This window comes from Mus pahari, chromosome 20 (genome assembly GCF_900095145.1).
Source record: "Mus pahari chromosome 20, PAHARI_EIJ_v1.1, whole genome shotgun sequence".
NCBI lineage: Eukaryota > Metazoa > Chordata > Mammalia > Rodentia > Muridae > Mus > Mus pahari.
This window is the reverse complement of record NC_034609.1, coordinates 12,228,899-12,255,920: the sequence shown is the minus strand read 5'-3', so window position 1 is coordinate 12,255,920 and position 27,022 is coordinate 12,228,899. Positions and strand designations below refer to the sequence as shown.

Sequence of the window (27,022 nt, the reverse complement as noted above, 5' to 3'; positions counted from 1 at the left end):
AAAAAAAACCTAAAATACGCAGCAGCAGCAGCAGCAACATCACCACCACCAAGGATTAAAACCTATAGTATGAGCAGTGTGTGGAGGGAAGCTAAGGGATGGTCAGAAGTGGGAGCTTGGGGACAGAATAGTTATAACATAACAGCCATGTGTGCGTGCTTGAGCTCGTGTGAGCACGTGTGTGCAGGTGGAACCCTATGCTTGGTGGCAGTGTGGGAAACCCCCATCACCTAGGAGTTGCCTGCCGAAGGTTATCGCTGCTGCTAGCCAGTGTATGCTCCTCGCCCTTGGCGTGGGTACTGGGTGTAGTGAAGCTTTTCAGAGATCTTGTAGATCTTGTGCAGGTTTGGGTGCAAGCAGCTGGCATGTGGAGAAGCTTGGGACCCTGAAGGGCTTTCCATGGGCGTGGTTATCATTGGGGGATGGGAAAGGGGCAGAGTGGGGAAGGGGGAATAACACACTTGTGTCTATGAAATCTCCCCCTCCCAAATCAGACTTAATAAAAAATACCAACTTCTTAGGTCACGAACCATTCTGATTACTCCTACCAACCGTGGACCTATGTCCAAAATTTCTGAATGTAGAAATGGGAGATATGGTAGGCGCTTAGCAGTAACAGCCTTACAGGAGGGAACTTCTAGGTGGTGGGCGTTTCCCACCCTTCCACCAAGCATAGGTAGACAGGTTTTTATGGGAGATGTGGAAGGATGGAAGACCAGTGTGCACGTGGTCAACACTAGTGCCCCGCCCTTCTCAGAGAGGTCAGACTGTGACATATTATATACTTTACACCACACAATTAGAGAAAGGGGCAATAAGAAAAAAGAGAGAGATGAAGGCAGGTCTGTTATGCCCCAGTTGGTGAAAACATGCCCTGCCCCACCCCATGTGCTCACCTAAGCATGCTCCATTCTGTGTGCTCGCAGTTTCCAATCAGAGCCTCACTTTCCTCTTTGTGGGTGTTTAAAATAGACCACATGTATAGCAAGGCTCTGACATTCATTCATGGTATGTTAGCCCAGAGGCCAAGTTGTTCAGGTCTCATAAAAATGTACTGGCCTCTACTTTGTGATGCCTTTCTTCAAACAGAGGTAGGAAAAAGAAGCGAATTGCTACAGTTCTGAGTGAGTGCCGGTCGGCTCCACCCCGCATAGGGGTCTGGGATCCCAGAATGTGCATGGATCTGTATAGTCCTGGTAATTGCCTTTCACAGTACACAACTGGTACCTCCTTACAGCCCTGCGTATGAATGATCCATGCCTTTCCAGATACTGCTCTGATGCCTCCCACGATGCCTGTCATCCTTCAGAGGTGGGCAGCTAGCAGGGGAGACCCCCGTGTTACCATCAAAACAATGTAGTCATGTTACATCACGAACGCATGTTTGTGTATGCATGTTGCGAGCCAGTGAGAGCACATAGAGATGACCCCATGAAAGGAAATACATTTAGAAGATGACCAACCAACCACAGCAGGGACTGGATCAGACAGGAGGGCAGCCACCAGGGCCTGTGCAGTCAGCTCCCCAGGGAGGGGGAACAAAGAGGAATTTTGCTTAGTGTCACCCAACTCTCTGGAGACACTAAGCCAAACTCCTTGCCTGGGTTATTTCTCTTTGTCTTTCCAAATGAATGGGAGTTTTATTGCCCTCACTTTACGATGTGGAAATTAAGCCTGAAAGAGGTAAAGTTATTGCTTGGGGTCACACTGTAAGCCAGAGGAGAGCTTGTGATTGACTTTCTGGCAACATCTTCTCTGCAAGTCTTGGGACAGAGGCGTCTCAGCTCCACCTTCTCAATCAGTCCTTGTCTTTCTGGGAAGGTGCAGACATTCTGGGAAGCTCAGATAGTAACTGCCCCCACACTTGCAGCTAGTACGGGGCGGAGAGGCAAGCTTTGAGTTGTGGAGACAGGCCCCGACTCAAATATAGATGCCACTGCTTGTATGACATGGCTAACCAAATATATCTAGGTTCTGTTTTCGTATTGACAAATTGGGGACCCACATATTAGGGATGCTGGGAAGAGTTAAAGCCTGTGGCCGAAATCCTAGTGAAGGGTCAAAGGTCAATGTCTAGTCCTTTTTTCCCCCCCTGGTTACATACAGTATTTCATTCCAAGAGAGAAAGGCAAGCACATTGACAGTGTGTCCTTATGGCCTCGATGGGGCCGAGGCTTTGTTCTAGAAATCCTGCTTCTGAGAACTAATCTCATAGTACAGTCTCATGACCAGGTCTGATGCTTGTGAATGTGAGATGCAGCCTAGTCACTGGCAGTGGGGACCAAGTGAAGTGACCCAGACATCTAGCAACAGGGGACTTGTTAAATTAGTCCCCAAGCCTCCTGTGGTAGGACCCCTTGTAGCAATGGTCTCTATCTACTCACGATTTGGTGGGGAAAGATGTTGGCTGCGTTCACTCATGCTGCCGTCCGGAATCCTACAGATGCTGTTGCCTTCTTCAGTTACCTGTGTTGCTCCAGCCTTCTGCAAAGTTGTAACAAAGTGTTTACGCCTGAGAAGTTGCTCTTCTACTTCCTTGATTTTTAACTGTTCAGTATACCTGATTTATACGATGTATACATGTATACTTATCCAGGAAACATTTATGAAAGGAAAACAAGTGCTAATTCTTGGGAGCAGTCACAAAAAGCTAGGGGCTCTTGAATTCTCTGCTTAAGCGGCTGACAGTTGCTCGCAAGCAAGTGAGGGGCAGGGTCGGTATCATGGGCTGAGGGAGTGGGCAGGGAGCGATTCTGTGTCCCCTCAGTACCTTGCTGTTGCTGCTTTTCCGCTCCCAAGGATGGGTGCCTGCTGATGCAATGAGCGGTTCCCTCCCCTTCCCCAGCCTGGCACTCAGCGTGAGGGTGGGGTAAGGATGGGTAAGTTCCGTGCCAGGAGAATCTATATCACAGGCAGTGACGGACACTGCAAATGTGAATCTTTTCCTCCTTGAGAGCCACCCACTGAACACTCCTCAGCAAGCCACAGTCTCACATGGCTTCTCATATTGCCTTAAGGGACTGATGCACTGCTATGAGACACCCAAGAGTTGAACCCTTTTCCTAGGACATTCTGGAGCTGAGAGTATGGGTTGGGAGTGAGAGGAGTCTTATGGACAGTCGGGTCACAGAGCAGGACACCGAGAGCGTGGGATAGATTTTGGGCTTGTGTTGAGCACCCCCTTCCATCCAGAGCCAGAGCCTCTGCTTTCCAGATGTAGGAGGAAAATGAAGGGTTAAGAACCCAAGTCCCAGGTCAATGCCTCCCATCAGTTACTTAGCCTTACTCACTATAGAGTGGGGTATAAAGATGCCCTATATTGTTGGGCTGTTGAGCCAGTGGTTTGATACCTCCTGCATCTGTCAGACTAGCTTAGAGAAGTACAGATTCCTGAGGTTATCTCAGGGTGGCCAGGATGAGGCTCTGTGCTTGTGATGCTGCAGACGTGGCTGCTCTTGCTGGCAATATTACCTTGGCAGTCACAAATGTTCTTCTCTCCCAATCCCCAAGAGAACCTAGTCGCTTCGGTAGCTTGTTCTGAGGTGGGGAGTCTTGAGCTGGAACACCTAGCTTGACTGGGCCCTGGTGTGCTGCTTTGCTTCTGTGGGACTCGGTTTCACCCTCTGTGAGATGGGTCAGCAGAGCCCGGGTTTTCTGGCAGCAGCTGAGAAAGGCTTGGGGCGATGGTTCTGGCAGAGGGTGTTGAGGAAGGATGGGAGCGGTCTAGAGTTGCGCTATGCTTCTAACCTCACCAGCTTGGGGACCAGCACAGACAAACAAGTGTGAAAGGCTGCCTGCATCTTTCTCCAGGGCCCTCTCTGACTGAGATGTGAAAGTCTTGATAAAGGGAAAATATGCTTTTAGCTTGGTCAGGCCCCTGGCCCCTGCTCAGTTGTCTTTACTTTTTCCTAGTTCCTGGTTCTGTGTCTCACTAGTGTTGGTATGGTACATGGCTCTGCTGTTTGGTTTTCTTCCTGTACTTACCTGAAGCATCGCTGGACCAGGGTGGAACACCCAAGTGGAAGCTGTTGCTCACAGATTTCTCTCTTCCTCCTTTCCTGCTTTTTTTCTTCCCTTCTTTGTCTGGGAGCTGAAGCCCTACTTGAAAACAGCTGTAGTGTTTCTGGGAGATGTGGTGGCTTCCTGGGGCTCCCTTCCTTGCCAGAAATGGGGTGGGTAAGGGACCCCTGTGTGGCTGGCTGGAGGATGAAGGGGAACAGGTGTTGGATGACTACTGTGTGTGTGTGTGTGTGTGTGTGTGTGTGTGTGTGTGTGTGTCTGTCTGTCTGTCTGTCTGTCTGTCTGTCTGTCTTCTTCCCCATTCCCCCACCCCCAGCCCCCAGCCCCATCACCATAGGCTAGCCTGTGGTTCTCCTGTCTCAGTTTCCTGAAGCCTGGGATGACAGGTGTGTGCTAGTCGTCTTCATCTTAGAAAATGAGCAGAGATGATATAGAGCATAGGGTAACAGGTTGGGAGTGACTCTTGTTATGACCTTGAACATCATGGAGTTTCTGAAGGACCACACCAGGCCAAACAGTTCCACGTGAGGTTTATTGGGAGAGAGAAGGGGGCAGAAAGAGAAGGGGTGGGGGAGATCAGGAAGAACTTTCTTTATATATGGGTGATGACGTAATCACAGGTAAAGGTGGGAAGTGAGCCAAGTGGATTCTGGGAATATGGTGGCTGTTGCTTTGGCAACAGGTATTCGAGGGCCCACCTATGTGATGTCACGGGTTTCCGGAGGCCCTGATACCAACAATACTTGTGCTGTTTCTAGGCTCCCCTGAGGGTCTAGCTGGTGCAGGGGGACTTAGAGAGGGGTCTGGAGGGAGCGTCTGCTCGGATGGGTGCTTGGTTTGTTCTTGAACATGGTCATCTTTTCTGGAAGCTCGATTTTAGAGGCGATCACGGATTGGGTACTTTCGTACAGTCTGGACAAGGAATCTATCATGCTTTTGTGTAGAGGAATGCATAATCTTTCTCCAGAGCATCCTCCGTCTGGCACCATGGTACATTGCTTGGTGAACATGATAGTTTATATTTCTGCTTCCTTTTTATAACTTTTGTCCAAGGCACGGCCTTGCACACTTACACACAGTAGGGCAGCATCTCAGTTTGTTTACATGGTGCTGGGAGCGGCCTCTGGGCTCCCACACACTTGGCGTATGTCCTGTCTCTGAGCCCCATTCTCAGCCCTGGCTGTTTTTCCCTGAGCTGTCCAGCTCTCCTTTATGTTTGGCAGTGAGACTCTGGGCACTAAAGTAACCTCTCAGAGCCTGACCTGGTGTGGGTGACATGGCTTCTCTCAAGATGAGCTTGTCTGGTGTACCACTTCCTGTGGGAAGGGGGGGCTCTCAGGAGCCCCTTTGTGGCCAAGGTGAGTCCAGCTCCCTTGCTAGGGAGGAATTTTCAGAGGAAACTGAAGGGCGTCTACTAAGACCCCGGAAGCATGACTGACCCAGAGTGAAAACAAAACAAAACAAAACAAAACAAAACAAAACAAAACAAAACAAAACAAAACAAAACCTCTCCAAAGAGTACAGAGGTTCTTGATCTTGTTGGCAGTCATTTATGGGGAGAACGTTTTCCTAGATAATGTTTGGCGAAAATTATCTTTTCCTAAGAAAAATGCCCAACATGCAGGCTCTTAGATGCTAAACGTGTCTGTCCTGTCCTCTCTGGGATCTGGAAGCACTGGCCTGGGATGAGTGGGTTCTGGTGCTCAGTGGGCTCTGGGCTCAGTCAGCTTCCCCTTTCCTCGTTCTCTTCTTGAGGCCGTTGCCTTAGCCCGTGACAACACAGGTCCTTTCTGACTTTGCCACAGCTCGGAGGGAGGGAAAGCCCCGTTGAGTTACCAGGCTGCTGGGTTAGAGGGTGATTGATTGTTCATTCTCCTCACCTCTGCCCCACTTTCTGCATCTTCTTCTGCATCTAGTGTCTTCTCTTCTTGTTCCCTGAGGTGTTGGGATGGCCTTGCCCTCCGGTGGCGGGCACTGCTCTCCAGCCGGGAGCAAGCATCTTACACTGGTGCCCACCTGCTCTAACACACCGATCTGTTACTGAGGGTTGCGGCTCAGAGACCAGCACACAAGGCCCTGTGTCTGCCTGGTATATCTGGAGCTGCAAATGTACATGGCCCAAACTCTGCATATCCCAGAGGAGGAATTATAGAGACAGCATTTGGTGGGACCCACCCATTCCCATGGTTCAGTGAGCCGTTGACCCCACAGCCAAGAAAGAATGTGGGCTTCTGCTGTTTGAAGCCCTTACAGAGCCTTGGGATTCTTATTAGTGCCTCCTACCCCGACCCTGGATGCTGGGCATAGCCAGAGGTCTTAGTTCTAGTGATGTTACATCTCATGAATGTGTTACGGGGGAGATCTCTAGAAAGCGTCACTTCCGGATGATGGGTAGTCCCCACGGTAAGCGGCTAAGCTCTGGCGGTTCGCTGATTGGCCATCCCTGACATTCTTAGCCCTCATGGGTTCTTTGTGCCTTTGCAATAGAACTCTAGTTTAAGGATATGGGGGCTCATATCCTGGGGTCCTTGGGCCCCCCAGAGAACAGTCCCCCCAGCTCCCCAGTCAGCACCTGGTATATCTTTTCTGTGCCTGCTGTCCATGTTGGTCATGTTGGGAAAGCAAATTGGAGTGGAGAGACTGGCCAGGTAGGAAGCCTTCTTCCTTCTCACAGCTTTGGACAGTACGGAGCCTTAAGTAGGATGGGACAGGTGGAGCCTTTCTCCTTCTCATCAAGAACGTATAAAGGCATATGCTCATACCTTCACAAGGCAGAGTGTGGGCCAGGGCTAGCAATGGGGTGGGGGTGGGGGTGGGGGGGGATGTTCAGTGCCAGCAGCTGTGAGAAAGTACGTTCATGTTCTAGGCACAAGGGCAGCTGGCATATGGGTCCCTCATTGAGAGAGAGGGCTGTGGTCAGGGCTACTGTATAAACCTCAGGAAGCAAGCACCGTGCCCTGCTAACTCCAACCTTCCTCACAGCGGTGTTGAGCACTCTCTATCTCCTACCCCTGTAGTCCCGGGTCTCCAGGACAGAGCTGTCCTAGGTCCCTTGCCCCCACGAGGCACGACTTGGGAGATGTGGTCACATTTGCTTACTTCTATGGTTGATGCTGGCTTTTCTTGTGTGACCATCCTCCAGGCCAGGGGCTTGGGAACTCAACAGCCTTGAGTAGACTTGAGGACAAGGCTAGTGAGGACCAGAACCAGCCTGTTCCCTCTTCTCACTGGGTGACTTCTCAGCGTACTGTCTCCCTTGCCTTTGAGCTGGCTAGGATTCTAGATGTGCTCTTGGTGCCGTGGTTTATAGAAGACCTCTTTTGTCATAGACTACCTTGAGTTGGGGCCTAACATTGGCACGGGCTCTCATTAACTGTGATGACGTTGTTAGGTGCTCCCCAGCTGAGCAGCACTGAGAACAGTGGATACCCAGCTTTTCCAGTTATCAAGGGCCAAGAGGTGGGTGGCTCAGGTCCCTTCAGCTTGCATGTGTGCAGAGCTGCAGAGCCTATTAAATCTGAAAAACATGTGTGCACATTTTTGGCTTAAACAAAGTTCCATTTACAAAGTCCATAACCCAGCTTTAATATTATTATGTGCTTCAGACTGGGACTGGTTCCAGGGCGAGAGAGCTATTATGCTGTATAGTGTTTCTCCCCTGTTCCCCACCAGCCTGGTCTCAAGTGCTGGGGTCTGGGCTAGGGGAGACTCCATCCCTGTCAAGCCTCATTCTGTGGGGTCCAGGCTCAAGTGGGGGAAGGTGAATTCCCTGGCCATGATGCCAGCCAATGAACTGCAATGATTTTTATCTGCTGGGCTGGGAAGAGTGGGCCTTTGTGTGTCCAGAGGTCTGTCTGTAGGTCATAACTCCAAGGGCAGAGCTTTCCCAACCTCTGAGGGCTACTATATCTGCTCCTTCCCATTACCAAGGTAGCCTCGCAGCTCAGTGGTAGGCAATGTGGGCTTTGATAGGAGAAAATGCCTGCAAGATTAGGGACCGTTCTGAGTTCTGCCTCATTTCTGTGGGTGGCAGATATTTTGCTCATGAGTGGAAACTATGTACCAATGGTTGTAGCACTGAATAGAAAAAGTTTCTGATGTCTGTGTGGAGGCAGTGCTGGGATTGATTAGTGATGTCTGCCAGGTTGCAGGGCTGTAAAAACATAGTGGAGACAGTACTTATCCGCCATTCATGTTTGATTCGTTTTATTATTTATAATCTGTGTGTATGTATGTGCAGGACAAAGAGTGACATTGGGTGTTGGTCCTTGCCATTTATCTTGTTTGAGACAGAATCTCTTGTTTGTCATTGTGTACACCAGGCTACCAGACCTATGAGCTGCTGGAAATTTCCCCGTCTTTGCCTCCACCCTCATAAAAGCACCTGGATTAGAGATGCATGCTATGGCGTCCAGCTTTGTGTAGGTTCTGGGGACTCAAACTCAGGTCCTCGTGCTTGCATGGCAGTACTTTAACCCACTGATCATGCTCCTGTGCCTTAGTCTGATCACCCTTTCATCTCTGTGACACCAACAAAAGCCACTTTTTTTTTGTAGGTTTTGTGCCCCCTCCCATGGTGGATAGCATATAAATACCCCCGCAGGGTTCCCATCTTCTCTGACCTGTGTCTTACCCCATGACCCGTGTGCAGCTTCCAAACTCACAGCCCTTCTTTCTTCTCTTGCAGTTGAAGAGGGGGAGACCTCGGATTACTCGCTGGCCTGGGATTCCTCTGTGGCAGCAGCAGGTATGTGCCAAGGGGCTGGTAGAACATTGCTGGGGGTTTTGAGGGAGCGGCCCAGGGAGTCAGAAAGCCACTCGGCTGGTTATGAAAACGCTATTCTTTCTTCATGTCGCATTCCTGTGTCTAGTCCAGACTTCCCCATGCAACACGATTATATATCTATTCCATATGGCCAGTAAAACTCATTCCATATGGAGACAAGCATACCCTGCTCCTCCCAGGGGCCATGATTCCATCCTCTGGGTAAGTTAGATGGATGGTGAATCTCCCCCAATGCCAGGCTTGGCATCTTCAACTCTGACTGCCACTAACAGTCTTGCCAAACACACTGAGTAGAAGCCACTTTAATAAAGTAGAGCTCCAACAGAACCCAGCATTCCTGTCCTGTCCCTGGGATGGACGGTCAGACCTGGCTCTGCCTTCAGAGGCAGGTAATGGGAAAGCAAGCTCAGGTGTGTGAAGTGTGTAGCACTGTGGGTTGCCAGGTGACGTGGCCATCGGGGGCACTTGGGTTTTCTACCGCACCTCTTTGTCCTCTCAGCTAGCTGAGCGAAGTGGCTGATGGGTGAGACTTTTTGAACCCTCAGGTCTGGAGACTGAACCTGGCTTTGGTAGCCTGGAGCTCTGGAGTAGCTCTTGCTTTCAGCCAGAGCCTCCCTAAGTTGGGTCTTAGTTCTCTGTCTGGCAGGTGACAGGCTTCCTTTCCTTGTCCCTCTCAGCTACCTTGTGCCAGGTATATGTGTCCCTGGATTCTGAACAGTCACCTTCAGATTCATGGGGAGCCCTAAGGCCTGTTCAGTCTTGTCAGATAGTCATTACATCCAGTCCTCTCTTTTTGTTGTGGAAACTGAAGCAAGAGGGCGAAACGTTGGGCACACATGTCAGTTCTGTACACATTTGACGTCAATGATTGTCCATCTAATTTGTGACTTTGCAGCCATACATGGCTTATGACACAGCTCACTTAACTGAAGAAACTGAGTTCACCAAAAAGTTTTGAGTGACAGCATATAATACTTAGACTCTGCGAAAGCCTTTAAATTCATAGTTATTATTGTGCATATGCATGGTGTGAGTGCATGTAGCACGGGGGCCATATTGTATGTGTGGCGGACAGAGGACAGCTTTGTAGAATTGGTTCTTCTCTTTAGAGAGTGGTTCTCAACCTTCCTAATGCTGCCACCCTTTAATGCAGTTTCTCACGCAGTGGTGATCCCCGACCATAAAACTATTTTTGTTGTTGCTTTATAACTGTAATTTTGCTACCGTTATGAATCACAATGTAAATATCTATGTTTTCTGATGGTCTCTGGTGACCCCTGTGAAAGGGTGCCCAACCCCCAAAGCGAAGCGACCCACAGAGCGAGAAGTGCTGCTTTATGCCTTTGTGTAGGCTCTGGGGGTCGAAAGCAGGGCCGAGGCTTGTGTGGCAGAGGCACGTTTTTTTCTGCTGAGCCATCTCATTGGTGCCCCAGCAAAAAAAATCTTGAAGATGGTTTTTAAATAACTGAACTGTGAAGGATGTAACTGACTGAATAGGAGAATTGGGGATTGGCTCTTGATCCCTAGTCTCTTGCTTCTGGTGTCTTCCCAGAAGCTCTGAGTGTTGTTTGGAGCCCACAGAGTCTTGGATGACCTGGGTGTGGGATCTGTTCACAGACATGTGAATGGTCTGTCACCCTGGCACTTGGGGACAGAGGCTCTCTCCATGGGGGAGACTTGTTGGAAGCCTGAGCAATGGAGATGCTGCAGTCCTAGGAAAGCAGAGGCAAGGCCATGGGTCAGTGCTGGGCAGGTGGGCTGGGCTGTCCTGTCTACCTTTGTGCTGGAGAGGTGTATCCCCTATGGATGCTGAAATACGGCATGGTTGAGCATGCTTGTGATCCTAGCACTTGGTAAGCAGAAGCAAGCAGATCTCTGTGTTCAAGGCCAACATTGGCTACATGGTGAGTTCCAGGCCAGCCAGGGGTATGTAGAGAGACCCCCATATATGTATGTGTATGTGCATGTGCATGTGCATGTGCATGTGCATATGTATATGTATATGTATATGCATTTGTATATGATATTCAGTTCCCATGTGTGGGTGGTGTGGCATGCACAGGGCTGGTAATAGGCAGAGCCCTGGAAGAGACTCTGTTCAGAGTTGAGGTGGCAGCTCAGTAATGTAGGGTTTTTTTTTTGTTTTGTTTTTTTTTAAGATTTATTTATTATATGTGAGTACACTGTAGCTGTCTTCAGACACTCCAGAAGAGGGAGTCAGCTCTTGTTAAGGATGGTTGTGAGCCACCATGTGGTTGCTGGGATTTGAACTCTGCACCTTCGGAAGAGCAGTCGGGTGCTCTTACCCACTGAGCCATCTCACCAGCCCAATGTAGGGTTTTAAATGAATGGTTTCTTAACATGATTGTGATCCTGTGATCCTGGAGAGAGACAGAGAGACAGAGAGAGAGAGAGACAGAGACAGAGACACAGAGAGAGACAGAGAGAGAGAGAGAGAGAGAGAGAGAATATGTATGTGTGTGCACACACTTGTGCATGTGGTTGATAACTGGTGTTTTTATCAACTGCTCTCCACCTTATATACTGAAGCAGAGCCTCTCTCCCCCTGGAGCTCAGCTTTGAGTACAGCTTGCTCTGAAGAGTTCGTCTCCTCCTTGTGAGTGCTGGGATTGCAGGACTCTTGCCAGGCCCATCGGCTTCACCTGGGTTGCGGGGATCCAAACTTGGGTCCTAATGCTTGTGGGGGCTCTTTACTGGGTGAGGCATCTCTCCAGGCTGAGACCGATTTTTTTCCTAAAACTCAGGAGGTAAAGTGGTAGTAGTGGGGTGTGTGTGTGTGTGTGTGTGTGTGTGTGTGTTTATATATGTGTTGTTGTTGTATATGTATGTGATGTATGCTTGTGTGGTGTGTATGATATGTGTATATGGCAAGTGCAAGTGTGTAGGATATGGGCATGTTTTGGGGATATGTGTATCTGTGATGTATATAGAATATGTATGGACTTGGGCTGTGTTTATGTAATGTGTATGTACTGAGTATGATATATAGTATATGTGGGGCTTAGTGTGAGATTTGTACATAGTTTCTACATGGGCCTGTGCTTGTGGTGTGTGTGTATATAGACTGTGTATGAACTGTTTGTAGTGTGTGTATGAGAGACTTTGTTATGTAGAGGCTGTATGTAAGAGCTATATGTATATGTTTTGTGTGTGTGTGTGTGTGTGTGTGTCTGTGGTTGTAGCTCTTTATGATGTGGGGGCTCTAATGTCTGTGTGAACTATGTGTATATTGTGTATAGATATGGATTTTGTGGGCTATGTGTGTATTGTGTGTATGGGCTGTATGTATCTGGTGTGTATGGATTATGTATTATACACACACATGATGTGTTTAGGTTGTGTTTTGTGTGGGGTTAAATATATATGGTGTATGTGAGCTATATGTGTATTGTGTGTGTGTGGTATGTATGGGCTAAGTGTGTACTGTGTGAATATTATGTAGAGGCTATGTGTGTCTTGAGTATGGAGTGTGTGTGTGTGTGTGTGTGTGTGTGTGTGTGTGTGTGTGTGTATGTATGTATGTATGGTGTATTTTAAGATATGTTTTAATCTGGAGAAGTTCTGAACCTGTTTTGAACCTCCGTTGCCTCTGAGCACCTACAATGCTGTGGATTCTTTTCCCAGCCCAAGGCATTCTGTATGTGATGGGGGTGGGTAGGATTATGACCTCAGGTTGAGATATGATTCCTTAGGAAGGCAGATGATCTTTGTTAATAGGTGAGGCTTCTGGGAGCCACAGCCAGAGCACCCCCTCCCACCCCCATCTCCCACCTTCCCAGTCCTTGAGGACAAAACCAGAAACCTTCTTTTTTCCCTCCAGAATCTTAGGAGACACACCCCAAGGCCCCACTTCTCCCTAGACTTCTAGATGACTTCCCCAGAGACCCTCTGCTCCTCCAGACTCCTAGGTGGCGCACCCAGATCTTCTCCTCTTCTCAGACTCCTGGTAGCTCAACAATTGAACTAATGGGTGACATGATACAGGCCCTGCTGAAGGCAGCTGTCACCCAGCTACTGACTGCTGGGGAGTACCGGGCCTGGAATTACCCAGTCATCCGAGATCTACAGAGAGAACACAAGAGAGTTCAGTTTCAGACAAAACTAGTAGATTTAAAAAAAAAAAAAAAATAGCAAGTTAGTTTTAAAAGCAGCTTTGAGATCAGTTCAGTCACTTCAAGAGGCCTTTTGTGGCTCCCTCACATTCAGAGATGTGTGGGACTGTTGTCATGTTGGGTAAGGTACACCCCTAAAGAAACCCTGTACCTCTATTTTTCTTTCTCTTCCACCCCCCATGTTCTGGGCAGTGGCTCCGCTGCCTTCCGTTCCTTTAGATTTGCCTGCTCTGGACGCTGCCTGTAGCTGCTGGTTCCTGTTTGGACACCCGTGTTCAGCTCCAGGGGTGGCGTGGTCAGGTCCTACAGTAGTGTGAAATTGAACTTTGTGAGGTACCTGGGCTGTTCTGCAAAGCAGCTGAACCCTTTCACATTCCTGGAAGCGGGCTGAGAGGACTCCCCCCCTCTCCATGGCCTTTACAGCTCTCCTACTAAGGGAGAAGGAAAGCATTTCATTTTGAACAACCTGGATTTCGAAAATCATTGTTCTGGTTGATCCTTGTATCAGCCACTCTGGGGCCTGGTCACAGGTAAGAAGGATGTCTGTGTGTCTGTGCGTCTGTGTCTGTGTGTGTTTGTGTGTGTCTATATGTGTCTGTGTGTGTCTCTGTGTCTGTGTGTGTCTGTGTGTGTGTGTCTGTGTGTGTGTGTCTGTATGTGTCTCTGTGTGTCTGTGTCTGCATGTGTCTGAGTGTGTCTGTGTGTGTGTGTGCTAACAATGGCTTTACCAAGGGGGCATTTCACTGGCTTGCATTCAGGGCTCCAGCCTCGAACCTGCCTTTCTGCCTGTGTCCTCCCTTCCTCCCGTCTTTCTGTCCATCCCAGTATGGGTGCAATTCCGTTTCCCCCTCCAGGGTCTCTCTTTCTTCTGACACTTTGGAAAGTTCTGGTAAAGATGTATGTGGTTCTGTGTGAGACTGAGAAGACAGTCAAGCCCGTGCCTCTTCATCAGCAGAGATCGGTGCTCCCTTTTCTGTCACGTGTCTAGCCTCGGTGTCACAGAACATGCCCTCTCCTAACTGGGTTCAGGGACCATGAGACTTCCTTCCAATGTGGCACAGGGATGTAGAGGGAAGGGAGACTGGAGGGCTGACTGTATGGGTTGGAGTTGGGTATAACATAGTGGACCTGTTGATTAATGTTGCTTACCTGCCAGGGCAGACTAGTAGATTTATTTCTGGCTTAGTGACACACGTTGTGGTTTGTAACCATCACCGTGATCAGTCATTATACGGGCCCAGACATCGACGCTGCTCTGCGGTCAGTGAGAGGCCTTCTTGCCATGCAATGGTCTCTTTGCCCTTGCTACTAGAATCCATTACAGTTATGGTAGATGCCTCTTGGAGTCAGATCTCTCTCATCAGCTTTGCATAGATGGACATTTTTTTTTTTTTAAAAAAGAAAGAGGCACAGAGACGCTTCCGATTGCTTCCAGGTCACACAGCCAAACATGAGCAGAGCAGGGATTTGAATCCAGGCAGCTCAAGCATGAACTTCACAACTCGCCCATAGATGGCAGACCTGCCTGTGAGACTGCTCTTTCCTTGCAGAAAGACCAGTGACAGGTTGGCACTGGTGCGGGGGCACCTAGATGGAGGAAAGAGTCCTGCTAGAGCTTTCTGACCATTGCTGCTGCCTGGAAAATGCCTGCCTGAAGACCTTTACTCCTGCAAAAGTTGAGATACCACGACCAGGCTTTTTTTATCACCACTAAGTGTGTGTGTGTGTGTGGGGGGCGGTGGTGGTGCTAGGTTGTGGTGACAGGGACCTGCTTGGCTGCCAGGTTAGCACTGGGTGTCAGTTCTGGGCTTTGGGGAGGAACACGGAAAACTCATTTCCCTTTCTTGGTTCTGGTTAGGGGTAGGCTGTGGTCAAACCCCACTTCCTGTAACTTGGACTAGTCCACGGAAACATCAGAAGAGTGGACCTCCTGGTGTGGGGGAGTGGAAGCCACCACCCTGGTCCTGTTTGGTCAGAATGTGTACGGACAATTTGTTATTCCAGGGGCTTCCCAGAGACGGTGCTGTGCCTCCCCCCACCCCCCGCCCCCAGCATTTCCACTCTTTCTGCCAACATGCCAGACCTTTGCAAAGCTCCTTTATATCCTGGACCTTTGACCTAGATGGAGGCAGGGCGCATGTGATACTGACTGATGCCATTGCTGTCCCCAGTAAACAGGACCTCAAGGCCTCCCAGAACCTTGGCTCTGTGGTTGAGGCAGGGCGTAGGTGCTGGACTTCGGGTCTCAGGCGTGGAGTGGTTCCCAGCGCTTTCAGGTGTGCCCTTGTAGCTGATGTGCCCTCCTGTCTCAACTTCTCAAGGGCTGAGATGACCGAAGTCTCAGACTCAGGTCCATTTTCCCTCTCAGTTCTCAAAGCAAGGCAGTCAAAGCTGACAAACCCCCTTGCTCCCCACTTTCCAATATGGTCCCTCGCCTTGAGTGTCTTACTCTTGAGTTCTTCCCTGTCCCTCTGGCACAAGCTGGGAGTCCCCTTGCTATGTCCCATGGTGGAAGCTGCACCAGGGCCCTGTGACCCCAGGCTGTACTCGAGGGTGTTGTCCACCTTTTGTGCCCTAGTCCCCTGCCCCTTGTCTTTTTGATGAGGACCAGGGGATATTTTCAAGGAACGAGAAAGTCTCAGTATAGAGATGTAGAATTTCCTAGCATTTTAAAGACTTATGAAATGCGTTTTTATACAGGGCCAGCTGGGGACTTTCTCATTAGCTCGGCTGGGGAGTCTGTGGGGAGTTGAGCTAAGTGGAGCCAGGCAGGCTGGGTAGGAAGACATGGTGGCCCAGAGCTCACCAGGGGAGCATGGCGGGCATGCGTCAGCTGGTTGGCTGGAAGGCCCCCTGGCTGAGCTGGCCTGAGCTGGGCCTTTGTTAGAAGTGCTTCTCAACAGCACGGGGGACCTCAGAAGCCTTCAGGTGATGACTGGAGCTGAGAGGGGGGCCACTCTGTTACCATGGTGAGCAGTCCACGAGGTAGGGCATCTGCCATGTGTGCACACAGGCACAGACACGTGTGTGTTTGCCTGCTTCGAGTGTGTGTGTGTGTGTGTGTGTGTGTGTGTATCCAGTTTCCTGATGCCCTGGCTCAGAGCCCTGACAGATCCTGGTGCCTTTATGCCCCATTCTAAGCCTGGGCAGACATGGGGCAGCTCTCCTCCATTGGAGGATGCGGTCCTTCTCAGCTTCTTGGCTCCCTTTTCCTTGGGCTCCCATCAGTCTTGGCTCCTGTTGGGCCACATGTGGCAGTGCTTCCTCTCCGATGCGCCTGTGTGCGCATGAGTGTGCGGAGCCTAGGCATCTCTGTGCGTGCATGTGCTGGTAGCCAGGCAGGCTGGAGCTTGGACACAGGGAGGGCACCTGAGAGCTGGGTTTCTCTTCTGCACTGTCTCCTCTCTGGTGTTTCACCTCCATGACATGGGCTTGCTTGGCTCGGTTCTACTCTCTCCAGTTAGAGGCAGCCATTCTCCGGCTGTTTGGTACATGGTCCCAGGCTAGTGCTCAGCCAGTGCTCTGCTGCTGCTCCTTAGACTCAGGTCTGTCTGTCTTGACAAGGTCAGCATGCAGTACTTCCCCACTTTGTGATGTCAGCGGACATCGGAAGATGTGTGTTAGGGGGTGGGGTTACTATTCTGCTTTTCTCAAGCTCAGGTGACTCTCACTAACAGGAAGGCATCACCATTAGCCCCTCCTAAAGGCCTGCGCACCCTGCAGGGGGACAGAAGTCTGTAGTTCTTCGGTGACTTTCAGCCTGGTCATTAAATAGGACCAGCCCTCCAAGGGGTGAGTGGGTGGGGGCTGGGTAGCGTTGATGCATTTATGGGTTGTTTCCTAGCCTGTGCATCCTGGATCGGTTTATGCCATCAATGTCTGAGCCTGAACATGTGAGAAACATGGTGTCCTTGTCAAGATGCTGTCTGCAGCTTGTCAGGTCCAGACATGCATGAGATGCTGTCACTGTGACACCAGCATGGAGATGCCACTGGCCCACCCTGGCTCTTCTTCTCCAACCTCTCCTACTGGGATGGCCTTCATCGCACTGTGCTGCTCTTGTTTATCTTGGAAGCAGCCCAAGCCACACCTTCTCCAGTCAGCTTTCCAGGATGACCTTGCTATGGTTTTCTTGGTCTTCCTCAGTGCCCTTGGAGCCAGCCTCCTGCTTCCGGCCCCTACCAGCTCCCCACTGTACTCTGGGCACTCCCAGCTTACTGCTCCCATTATCTGGCCTCAGCTCTCAGCCTAGGCATAGCACCCGGCAGGAAGCTAACAAGTGCTTGCTGAGGTTCAGAACAGCACCTTTCCTGTTTAGTATTTGCCCTGGGCACTTCGGGCCCCCCCCTTTTTTTCTTTTTTTTTGGGGTCCTCTTTGAGAAGAACAGTGCCTAGGTTTGGAATCTAGCTACTCATTGGCTGTGTGACTTTTAAGTCAGTTACCCTGTCTCTCTGAGGCCCTTTCATTTCCTCATCTATGGTGGGAATGGCAGCAAGGTCTCAGGAGGGACTCCCTGTGCAGGTCCCCAGGGGCTACTGTCCTCTGCACCTTTTTCTTGCTGGGGACCATACAAGAAGCAAGTGTTGAACCTTAGCTCTGATCTTGGGGCTGGGGTAGCAGAGAGGCTCAGATCACCCCTCCCTCCATGACAACAGGGTTCACCCCCTTACAGCAATAACCCCCACCCCCAAATCTCACCCTTGTTCCCAGGCAGGCCTCAGAACCACCGTTGCTCAGCCTGCTTGGGATTATGGCTTTTTCTTAGGAGGAATATGGGTTGCTTTGGTATGAGAGCAGAGTCTGCTCTCAAAGGCCAATGGTGTAGTTAGACCGTCTTAGTGGGTGGGACCGTTTTAGTGGGTGGGACTGGATACAGGGCACAGACTGTGGAGGCAGAGTCAGTGCTTGGCAGGAAATGGCCAAGGTCAACCCAGCCTGGCTGGTCCTGGCTTCCAGGGAGGACATTCTATGGGCCAGCCTTTGGGTCTTTGTGGCCATGGTCAGAGATGCTTCCGATCTAGGCTGCAGATGGCTTGCTGGGCTCTGGCTGCTACCCCCTCACTGCATGGGCGTGTACATGATATGCATGCACGCCCTGAAGCTGGCTATCTGCTTCTGTCTTGCTCAGAGAGAGGTCATTCTGTCCATGCTGCATATTCTCCTTTTGATGGCTTTTTAGAAAGCAATTTTTTGAGAACTCCATACATTATCACCGCATCTACATAACTTAGCCCTCTCCTCCCACCCCCTGCTCTTGGATGGCTTTAATTACTGGCTTTACTTGGCAGTGGTTAGCACATCACACAGATACTGTATCTGGTAAACCTGATACATTTTATAGTTGTTGTTTTCAGGGCCCAGTGCCTTGCATACTCCCCGGGGCTCACAGACGCTAGGACAATGGCTGTTATGCCCATTGCTAACTCTTTAGTAACTGCCATCCAGGGAGCAAGCACTCAGTGCCAGGCAGGGGCTGGCCACCTACGGCACGTTCTCTGACCCTACAGATGGCCGTTGTGGCCCAGAGCGGTAGAGAGCTGTGTGCTGCCTCCCAGCTGGTGGGCTTCTGCCTGAACTGAGTCCAGGACCCACCTTCTAGAGCTGCTGGCTCACAGTCCTGGGGCTCAGTGTTCTTCCTCTGGTGTTAGGTATACTAGGATGGGTTGAAAGTCTTGATGAAGTCACTGTTGTGGCAGTTTGCAGGTGAGAAGCTGCCAGGGACTATGTGTGAATCAGAGACTGCCATTGGGCATAAGCCTGGCGTGTACACACAACACACACTGTTCTGCATACACCTATGATGTACAGGCATACATATTTTCACATGTACACACTCCTCAGTGTGCACATTCACACTCCTAGACCTTCACGAGGATATATATATATATGTAAATGTATATATGGTATATATATGTATGTATGTATATATATATACATACACACACATACATGCTCAACTGTGTTTGCACACCCACAAAGATACCTGTAAATGTGCATGACAACTGGGTCAAAGTACTGTGTGTGCATGTGCAGCTGCTGCCTGCTTTTGGGGTGGTCCCATAGCCACCTTTGCAGGGTCAGGTCGGTATCCGTGTGTTTGGGGTCTACAGTGTCTCCTTTCTTGGCTCTCCATTTTCTTTCTTCAGTTTCTTCATTGTTGCCCCCCAGGGCCTAGTCGTTTCCTCCCAGACACTCACCCATGCTGCTGGAGTCAGTGCTGGCCTGACCAAAGCAGAATCCAGATGCCCATACCCATCCGGCTGTCTGATCTTGGCCCATCTTGACTCGAGCACACACACCTTCAACTTTGACATGGCTGAGTTCTCAGCCTGCACCTGCCATTTTAAGAGCCCGGGGACCTGGAAGTCTTGTCTGAAGGGCTGGGGCTGGGGCTGGGGCTGGGGCTGGGGCTGGGGCTGGGGCTGGGGCTGGGGCTGGGGCTGGGGCTGGGGCTGGGGGGCTGCAGAGGGGAGGTTTGGTCAGCTCCCTGGCTTCTTGGACTCTGGGTAGTGCTGGGGAAACTGAAACAAAGGCTGACAATAGCCTCATTCCCTCCCTGGGCAGTCTAGTCTGGCCGGCCCTGGGCAGCCTCTTGGGGCCCCTGTTATTTCCTGTGCTGGCTGCAGGGCTCCTGGCCAGCATGAAATAGGCAGGAAGCAGGGGCTGGGCATCTTCCCCACTCCCTAGGCTGGCTCTTGTAGGCCAGAGCCATCCCCACAGTGAGTGGGAGGTCAGTACCAGCTTCTTGTCCAATTCTCTGGGCTTTTATGGCCCCAGCCTACTCTGCTTAAGGTTGTTGTTATTGTTGTTGGTGTTTTGTTTTTGTTTTTGTTTTTTGTTTTGGTGGTTGTGGTGGTAGTGATGGTGTGTGTGTGTGTGTGTGTGTGTGTGTGTGGTGAGCTCCTGTCTTGCTGCTGATTCCCTTCAACAGTCCCCCACATGCTTCCATCCACTGTGTGACCACATGCTGCCAGTGTGAGCCTGCATCTTCTCTCCACCTGACCTAGCTTTTGCTGTCGGCACAATGCTGGCTATGCACGGGAGAGGCCAGACTAGGCCAGGCTGGGAGGATTTCCATATTGTTAGTTTATGTCCGGTGAAGGAGTTTAGATTTGACATCAGGGTCTAGGCTGTGGTTATGGTTAATGTGAGGGTGAGGGCTCTTGAGTCATGAAGATGCAAAGGCACAGGAGTCCAAGTCCACGGACCTTTGTTTCCATCACCAACTTGGCACTAGTGTGCTGAGTACATGTCTGGGCTGCATGAGGGGTCAGAGTACAGTGGGGTCCCTGCCCTCAGGATTCTGTTCCCAGAGACCAATAGGGAGGGAGCTGGTGTGGGCACAGTACCACCTGGGAGCTGCTCTAAGAAAACGGGCCTCACTCAATCATGGGCTCTTCCGAGGGACAGTTCTTGACCTTTAATTGGGATGACAGAGCCAAGACCTGTGACTTTAATATGAGGAAAGAAACCGGTGACAGGAGATGGTATGTATTCAGCTCAGGGCCTGGTGCTCTGTGGTGATTTGTGACAGGAGTGCCCTATGCCTTACTGGATACCCCAAGTCATTGAGGAAAAAACTAATTTTGTTGGCAACTTATAATAAGGGTTAGGCCAGTGTACAGTGATGAGCTTCCTGGCAGCCTCAGCCAAAGGGGAAATAGAATGAAGGAAGGGTGGCTGCCCACTTCACCATAGCCACCAGCTACCTCAGCAGCTAACAGCACAGTCACAATTTGGCGCGAGCTACATAAGCATTTTTCCTTCACTTTTTTTTTTTTTTTTTTCTTTTTAATGGCCACTCTGGGAAGACACTCATGGACCAGTGCATCCTATAACCCAAGGTTCCATGCAACCCATGTGAGGAGCTGGTAGGCATCCTACTTTGGAGGTTAAGCAGATGCCTGGATGTCCATAGTGAATCACAATGTACTTCAGGAACTTCCCAAGAGCCGGCCCAGTGAAGCCATCCCTGGATGAGGCTCTGTGGGCCTTGAGGAGGGCTCCTCGCTCTTTTTACCTGTGATAACTACAGCCCTAGCCTTGTTTTACATCCAACTCCTGAAGTTTTGGGACAGTGGGCAGAGCTATTGACATTGGAAAGCCCCACCCACCCCACCCTTTGGAAGGCCCCTCACTCACCTGCCCACCCAAAGCCTTGTTGGTCATGCTTGCTGCAGACAGGCTGAAGACTTGCCTCTTGCCACACCTGCCTGTACTACTTGCTATCTCCCACCAGGTTGTTGTATTACTACTATGTGTGGCTAGACTACAGCTTCCAGGAGAGACACAGTCTGGGCAATGGCGGTGTAAAAGAGAACCCATGTCCCCCTACACCTGTCTCTGACGCCTGCTCAGCTGTCTACTGATAGAGGGATCTGGGCCTGGGCCCTCGAGGCCATGCTGACCACTTCTTCTGGCTATCTGGTGCCCTGGAGATTTTCCATTGTGAGCCTTCCTGGGGAATCCAAGTGTAGAGGAAAGGAAAGAGGTATGGCCAATTTAGGGAACTTGTCATCAGACTGCCTTCTTTAGAGGGGCTCTACCCCTCAGGGATGGCCATGGTGACCCCAGCAGACGCTTTGATAGCTGTGCCCCGTGGCTTTGCCCTTATGTCCCAGCTTGCATGTATCCTATGGGCATTTCCAGAATAAGCTACAGAGACCAGGGCTGGCCAGGGAGTGAATGGAACTCAGCCGTGCACCTCCAAGGTCTGTGCGCTTGCTCCCTTTCCTCCTGCAGCAGAACCACAGAACCCTCACAGAAGCTCTCTGGCCTAGGAAGGTGGTATTGCTTTCTGCGGAAGTGTGAGGCTCAGAGACACCAGGGGTCTGGGTAGCTGCTGCATAGAGAGTCGCAGACAACTGCATTACTGCACAAGCTATAGCTCTTTACTTTGCTGATGGTGGCATGGGTGTGTGCCCAGGTCGTTATTACACAGCAGTTAACCTCTCTCAGTGTGGGCAGTGCCAGCAACTTAAGGACAACTGTGGAATGCACCTGTAGATGCTAGGGCTCTGCCGCCTTTCAGGCCAGGGTCTGGGTGGCACCCCGGTTTTAAGTTGTGCACGAGCCCTCCCTCATCCTGTCCTTGGGAGTCTGTGGATGGCCACATGCTGGCTGCCCTTTCTCCCTGGTCTGTAGGCTTCAAATCTTCTCCCTTGGAGGCCAGTTTCCTCTTCCTCATTCCCAGTAGGAGTTTTGCCTTTGTTCATGCATGGACAATCTCTTAGGACATGCATCAACAGGAAGTTCTGCTTAATGTCTACCTCTTCAGCTGATGTGCGAGCTTCACGTTCCAGATACAGGTTCTCTCCTTGTTGGGCTGTAGGCCTGGATCAGCATGGCACAGCCCTCACAGGCTTATTTACTCTGGCAATCACCTGTGTTACTGAACACCCACTGCATGTTGTCCCTGTTCCAGTGGTGACCAGGCCAGACACAGCTCTTCTATGGAGAATGGAGATTGTGCTGGGAATATGACGGTGTGAAAGGACATATGACATGTGTCACTGAAGTGCTAAATAATAGTCACACATGGTAGGTAGATGGGATAGAGGCTTCTCCCTGAGAAAGGGGGTAATAGGGCCAGGTAGAAGGCAGGTGAACTTGAAGGATCTTCACTGGTGCTGGAGCAGAGTCCAAGGGGCCAGGCTGTAGAAGAGAGACAGGGCTCTTCTGGACGTGGTTAGGTGCTTGGAGGGCAGTGAGCAGACCACAGCACTGTGGCTTTGTTGGAACACCCCTCAGACTGTGCATGAGCAGGAGGCAGGGGGAGGCCACCCACTTCTGGGTGAGGCTCAGAGAGTTGCAGTCAAGCCCAGACAGAAGTGGTCAGGTTCTCTGGAGGGGGCTCTCACAGGATGCCAGAATGAAGAATACAAGCCAAGGCTAGAGTGTAGGCCCTCCAAGGCTGGTAGCTGCATAGCTGGTTCTGGAGGAGGCTTATTTATTGAGCCGTGGGGCACTTCGAGACCACTGATCAGGACTTAGGTTGGAGTGCCACTACTACAAGGCTCCTGGCTCCCAGTAGATACTGAGGGACTTTGGGGATGAGAGACTATGAGCTGTTGCATCTGTGGGGATCAGGTTACATGCATGCAGCGGGCACCTGGCATCGGGTGGGCCATACCACCTGGACAGGCAGTGAGAATTGAGTGTTGTATTGAATGTGGCTTCTGGAGGTAGACAGAGGTAGCCATGTACCCAAACTGGCTTATAAGTCATAGGGCAGGCTCTGGGCTTTCTGTGGCCTGAGGCTGCTGTGCCAGCTCTATCTTGATCTGTTAGGTGCAGTTACAGAATTCATAATCTGAAGTGTGCTGGAGTGGGCAGAGCTGGGCTAGGAAGGACATCATTTCTTTGAAGCAAAACCTCTCAGAGCCAAGAGAAGTAGGGCCAATGGGGACAGCTGGGGCTCCGGGTTAATGAAGTGAACTCCTGTCTGCAGTAGCCATCCGGGCTTGCATCGAGCCGGCTAGAGAGCTGCCTTCCTCCAGTCCTGGATGTGGCTCCCGCCTGGAGCAGAGCAGGTGTCTGGGAACGGAGTTCTGCCCGTGGCGTCCAGCTGTGGCGAGCCCGGGTGCTGGACTCACTGCCTGCGGAAGTGGGCCAGCCACACCTCTGAACAGGATTAGAGGGATGGGTAACGGATTAAAGATCAAAATGTTAATTAAGAACTGGCCTTCTCTAATAAGATGCCTTCAAGGGCACAGGCCCTAAGAGAAGGGGATTCTCATTTTTCTCATTTTGGCAACATGGTTTCCGTTGTGATGAAATTGGTTCACAGAAGGGGTGGGGGGCCCTGAGCTTCGCTTTAAAGACATTGCCATCCAAGTTAATTAGCAGGAGAAAATGAGGGGCCGGTTGTCAGGTGGGCAGTAGGTGGTGGCCTGGCAGGAAGGCTTCAGAGAGTGTGCCTATGTCTTGGTCATCCTAGAGGTGTGCTCGTGGTTCATGACTGGGGTGGGGCGGGGGTTGGTGGATGGGGGGAGGCTGGTGAGGTCTGACTCTAGGACCAAAGATTGGGAATTTGCTGTGTGATTTTTGGCTATCCCTTTTCATCTCTGATCCCCAAGTTTTTTTTTGTTTTTGTTTTTTTTTTCCTTTTCATTTGTAAGTCAGAAAGAAACCTCTTCTGGGTTGGTTAGATCAAATGAATTTTTAGAGCCAAGTACCTGAATTGAGTGAGTTGGATTTTGGCTTGGGGGTAAGGATGCCAGGACCTTGGCCCACTTTATATTTTACTGTCTGAGGTCTCAGCTATGGCTCCCAGGTTGCTTCGGTGTCTTTGGAGGACACCACACTTGAACCCTGGCTGAACCTGAGTCTTGCCTTCTTCTGAGGATCTCAGGCTGTAGATCTGCCCTGAAGGCTAAAGGACACAGGTTATAAAGAGCCAGTCTCAGCCGGGCGTGGTGGCGCACACCTTTAATCCCAGCACTCGGGAGGCAGAGGCAGGTGGATTTATGAGTTTGAGGCCAGCCTGGTCTACAAAGTGAGTTCCAGGACAGCCAGGGCTAAACAGAGAAACCCTGTCTCGAAAAAGCAAAAAAAAAAAAGAGCCAGTCTCCAAGTGCATGCTTGTGGGCGGCAGGTGAGGCTGACTGGAGGCTAAGGTCTGTTGTTTTCTCCACAACTCAGCCTGGGGCTTGGAGCAACTTGAATTTCCTTGACCTCCCAGGATGCAAAATCTTGTTTTTACCAGGAACTAGGACTTACTCCCCAAATGCATGCTCTGGGCTTGGCGGTACAGGCCTGGCATTGTAGCACAGAGGGGGCTGATATAAGACAGTTGACCATTTGAGGCCACTGGGGCTATAGACAGAATTCAAACCAACCGGGCCACCCAGCAATGCCCTTCCAACATACCAAACCCAAACCAAACAATACCCAAAACAAAAACACAGACAAAACCTAATATGCCACAGAAGATGTCCAAAAGAGGATCCTGTCGTGGCCTATGCTATGGGCACCGGACTGATCTGGGGCATGTGTGTGTGTGTTTTCTCACCATTGCAGAGCCTGCTTGCTTTCTCTGGAGCCATGCTGACCAGGCAACAGCCAAGAGTTGCCAGGTGGTGGTGGCACACACTTTTAATCCCAGCACTTGGGAGGCAGGTGGATCTCTGTGAGTTCAAGGCCAGCCTGATCTATAGAGCTAGATCTTGGATAGCCAGGGGTACACAGAGCAACCGTGTCTCAAAAAGTCAAAAACAAACAAATAAACAGAAACAAAGCAAAAACAAATTAAAGAAGGGAAGAAGGCTCTTTGGACTGGGATGACGGCTCGACTGTGAAGTGCTTGCTGTGTGAGCTGCAGGACCCAATTCGTCCCCCCACCCAGCACCCATGACCTCCCCAGTACCCACGTAAAAGGATGGGTGTGCTGCTACATGCTTGCAACCCCAGTGCTGGGGAGCCAGAGACGACTGCATCCCTGGGGCTTGCTGCCTGCATCCCTGGGGCTTGCTGCCGGCTGGTCTATTCTGTGAGTCCTAGGTGCTAGTAAGACACTGATTAAGTAAACCAAGGTGGACAGGGATCGTTGTCATCCTGGTCTCTACATACACGTGCATATTTGTATACACAAATACATGCATGCGCCCGCATGTACCTGTCCTCCCAAAACTAAAAGTAAAAATGAAAACAGCAGGCCCTGCTTGCACTTTTCTTTTGGTTGGAGGTGTGGTGTCTTCCTTGCTTGCTGGACTCTGGTCATACTGGGACTCTGAGACCCCATTTCTTCATCATTTATAATATAGAGCAACTCTTGCCCTTTTAAAAGATGTGTGCTTCAAAGTGTGTTTTGTTTGGAATAATGTAATTTCTGCTTTTGTTTTCTTGCATACTCTGGCTAGGCTTCTCAGCATCTCCCCCCCTCCCCATTTATACTTTTTTTGTTTGTTTGTTTGTTTTTAGAGAAATTGTAACACTGTGCTTTTGGAGGCATTAAAGTGTATTGCTGGTCATTTTGCCCCTTCCATCCCCAGAGTTTCTGAAATCCATTCCCCTGACTCCAGTCTCCCTCTCTGCTTCCAGCATGGAAGCTGCCTCTGTCCTTCCAAGGTACCAATAGGTGTTCTGGGTCTGGGTACCTGACTGTTTCCCTTCTTACCTGTCCTCAAGGCTCTTCCACGGTCCAGGCTGTGTTAGGGATTCTTTCCCTTACAGTGCTGATTGGTCCTGTGTCATGGGGCTGTGTCCCTCCATCTGTCTGGGTGGTGCTCTTCTATCACCTCATCTTCCAGAAGCAGCATGCTCCAGCCAGTCTGTGCACACAGGCACAGTGCACCTGGAGCCCATGGGCTGGAGAGGAGAGCAGAGGCAGGTGCATGCATGTATCCTTGCACACCATGGCCTTGGCGGTGCTGATACTGATGGCTCAGTTGGTTCTCAGACTGGAGTTGAAGTTAGGAGATAGAGGGTTGCACACTGGCAGTTCTCAAGGATGGTGGTGACGGCCACCCTTAGACACAGCCCTGTCTCCTCAGGCTGTCAGGTTACCTTGGCATGAACCCATGATAAGAGAGAGAGCCTAGGGTGTTCTGGAAGTTCCATGGGGTTCTGGGAGTGCCCTGACCTCAGGCCAGGAACCAGGGAGTTGTTAACATTGTAAACATTGTTACAAAGTATCTAAGTCAAGTGCTACTGTAGTTGAGTGAGAGGAGCCACAGGTGGGAGCATTTCAGTCGCCATGTGTGAACAAGAGTGTCTCAGACTGTGCCATGAACGGAATGTCCTCAAGCTAATTCCTGTGCACACCTAGGTGAAAATCTGTCACGGGCTTAGGATCTATGAGTTAAACTCGGTGAACGGGGAGCAGGGCGATCCTCAGGAAGCAAGTGTTGCTGCTGCAGGGCAGTGGTGGGCGGGCATGCCTGCTTTCATCCATTCACCCTGATTTGGTAAAATGATCTATTGTCAGACCGAGTCTGGTGCTGGTGGCTCAGTTGGTTCTCAGGCTGGGGTTGGAGTTAGGAAACAGAAGGTTGCACACAGGTAGTTCACAAGGGGGCGAGGCAATGTCCTTGGGTCCTGTCCTCGATTACCTCTAGTCACATTTGAAAAGCCAAGCGGGAG

At 50.6% G+C, this 27,022-nt stretch overlaps 1 protein-coding gene across 3 annotated transcripts in view; it reads left to right on the top strand.

Annotated features, from left to right (window-relative positions):
• The window catches only part of Znf423 (zinc finger protein 423), a 301,081-nt gene that overhangs the window by 46,432 nt on the left and 227,627 nt on the right, over window positions 1–27,022 (top strand). For all 3 annotated transcript variants that reach the window (XM_021220031.1, XM_029532533.1, XM_029532534.1), the window contains one exon: window positions 8,708–8,767. In XM_021220031.1, coding sequence (XP_021075690.1) covers window positions 8,708–8,767 — 60 coding nt within the window. The remainder of the gene's footprint in view (window positions 1–8,707; window positions 8,768–27,022) is intronic.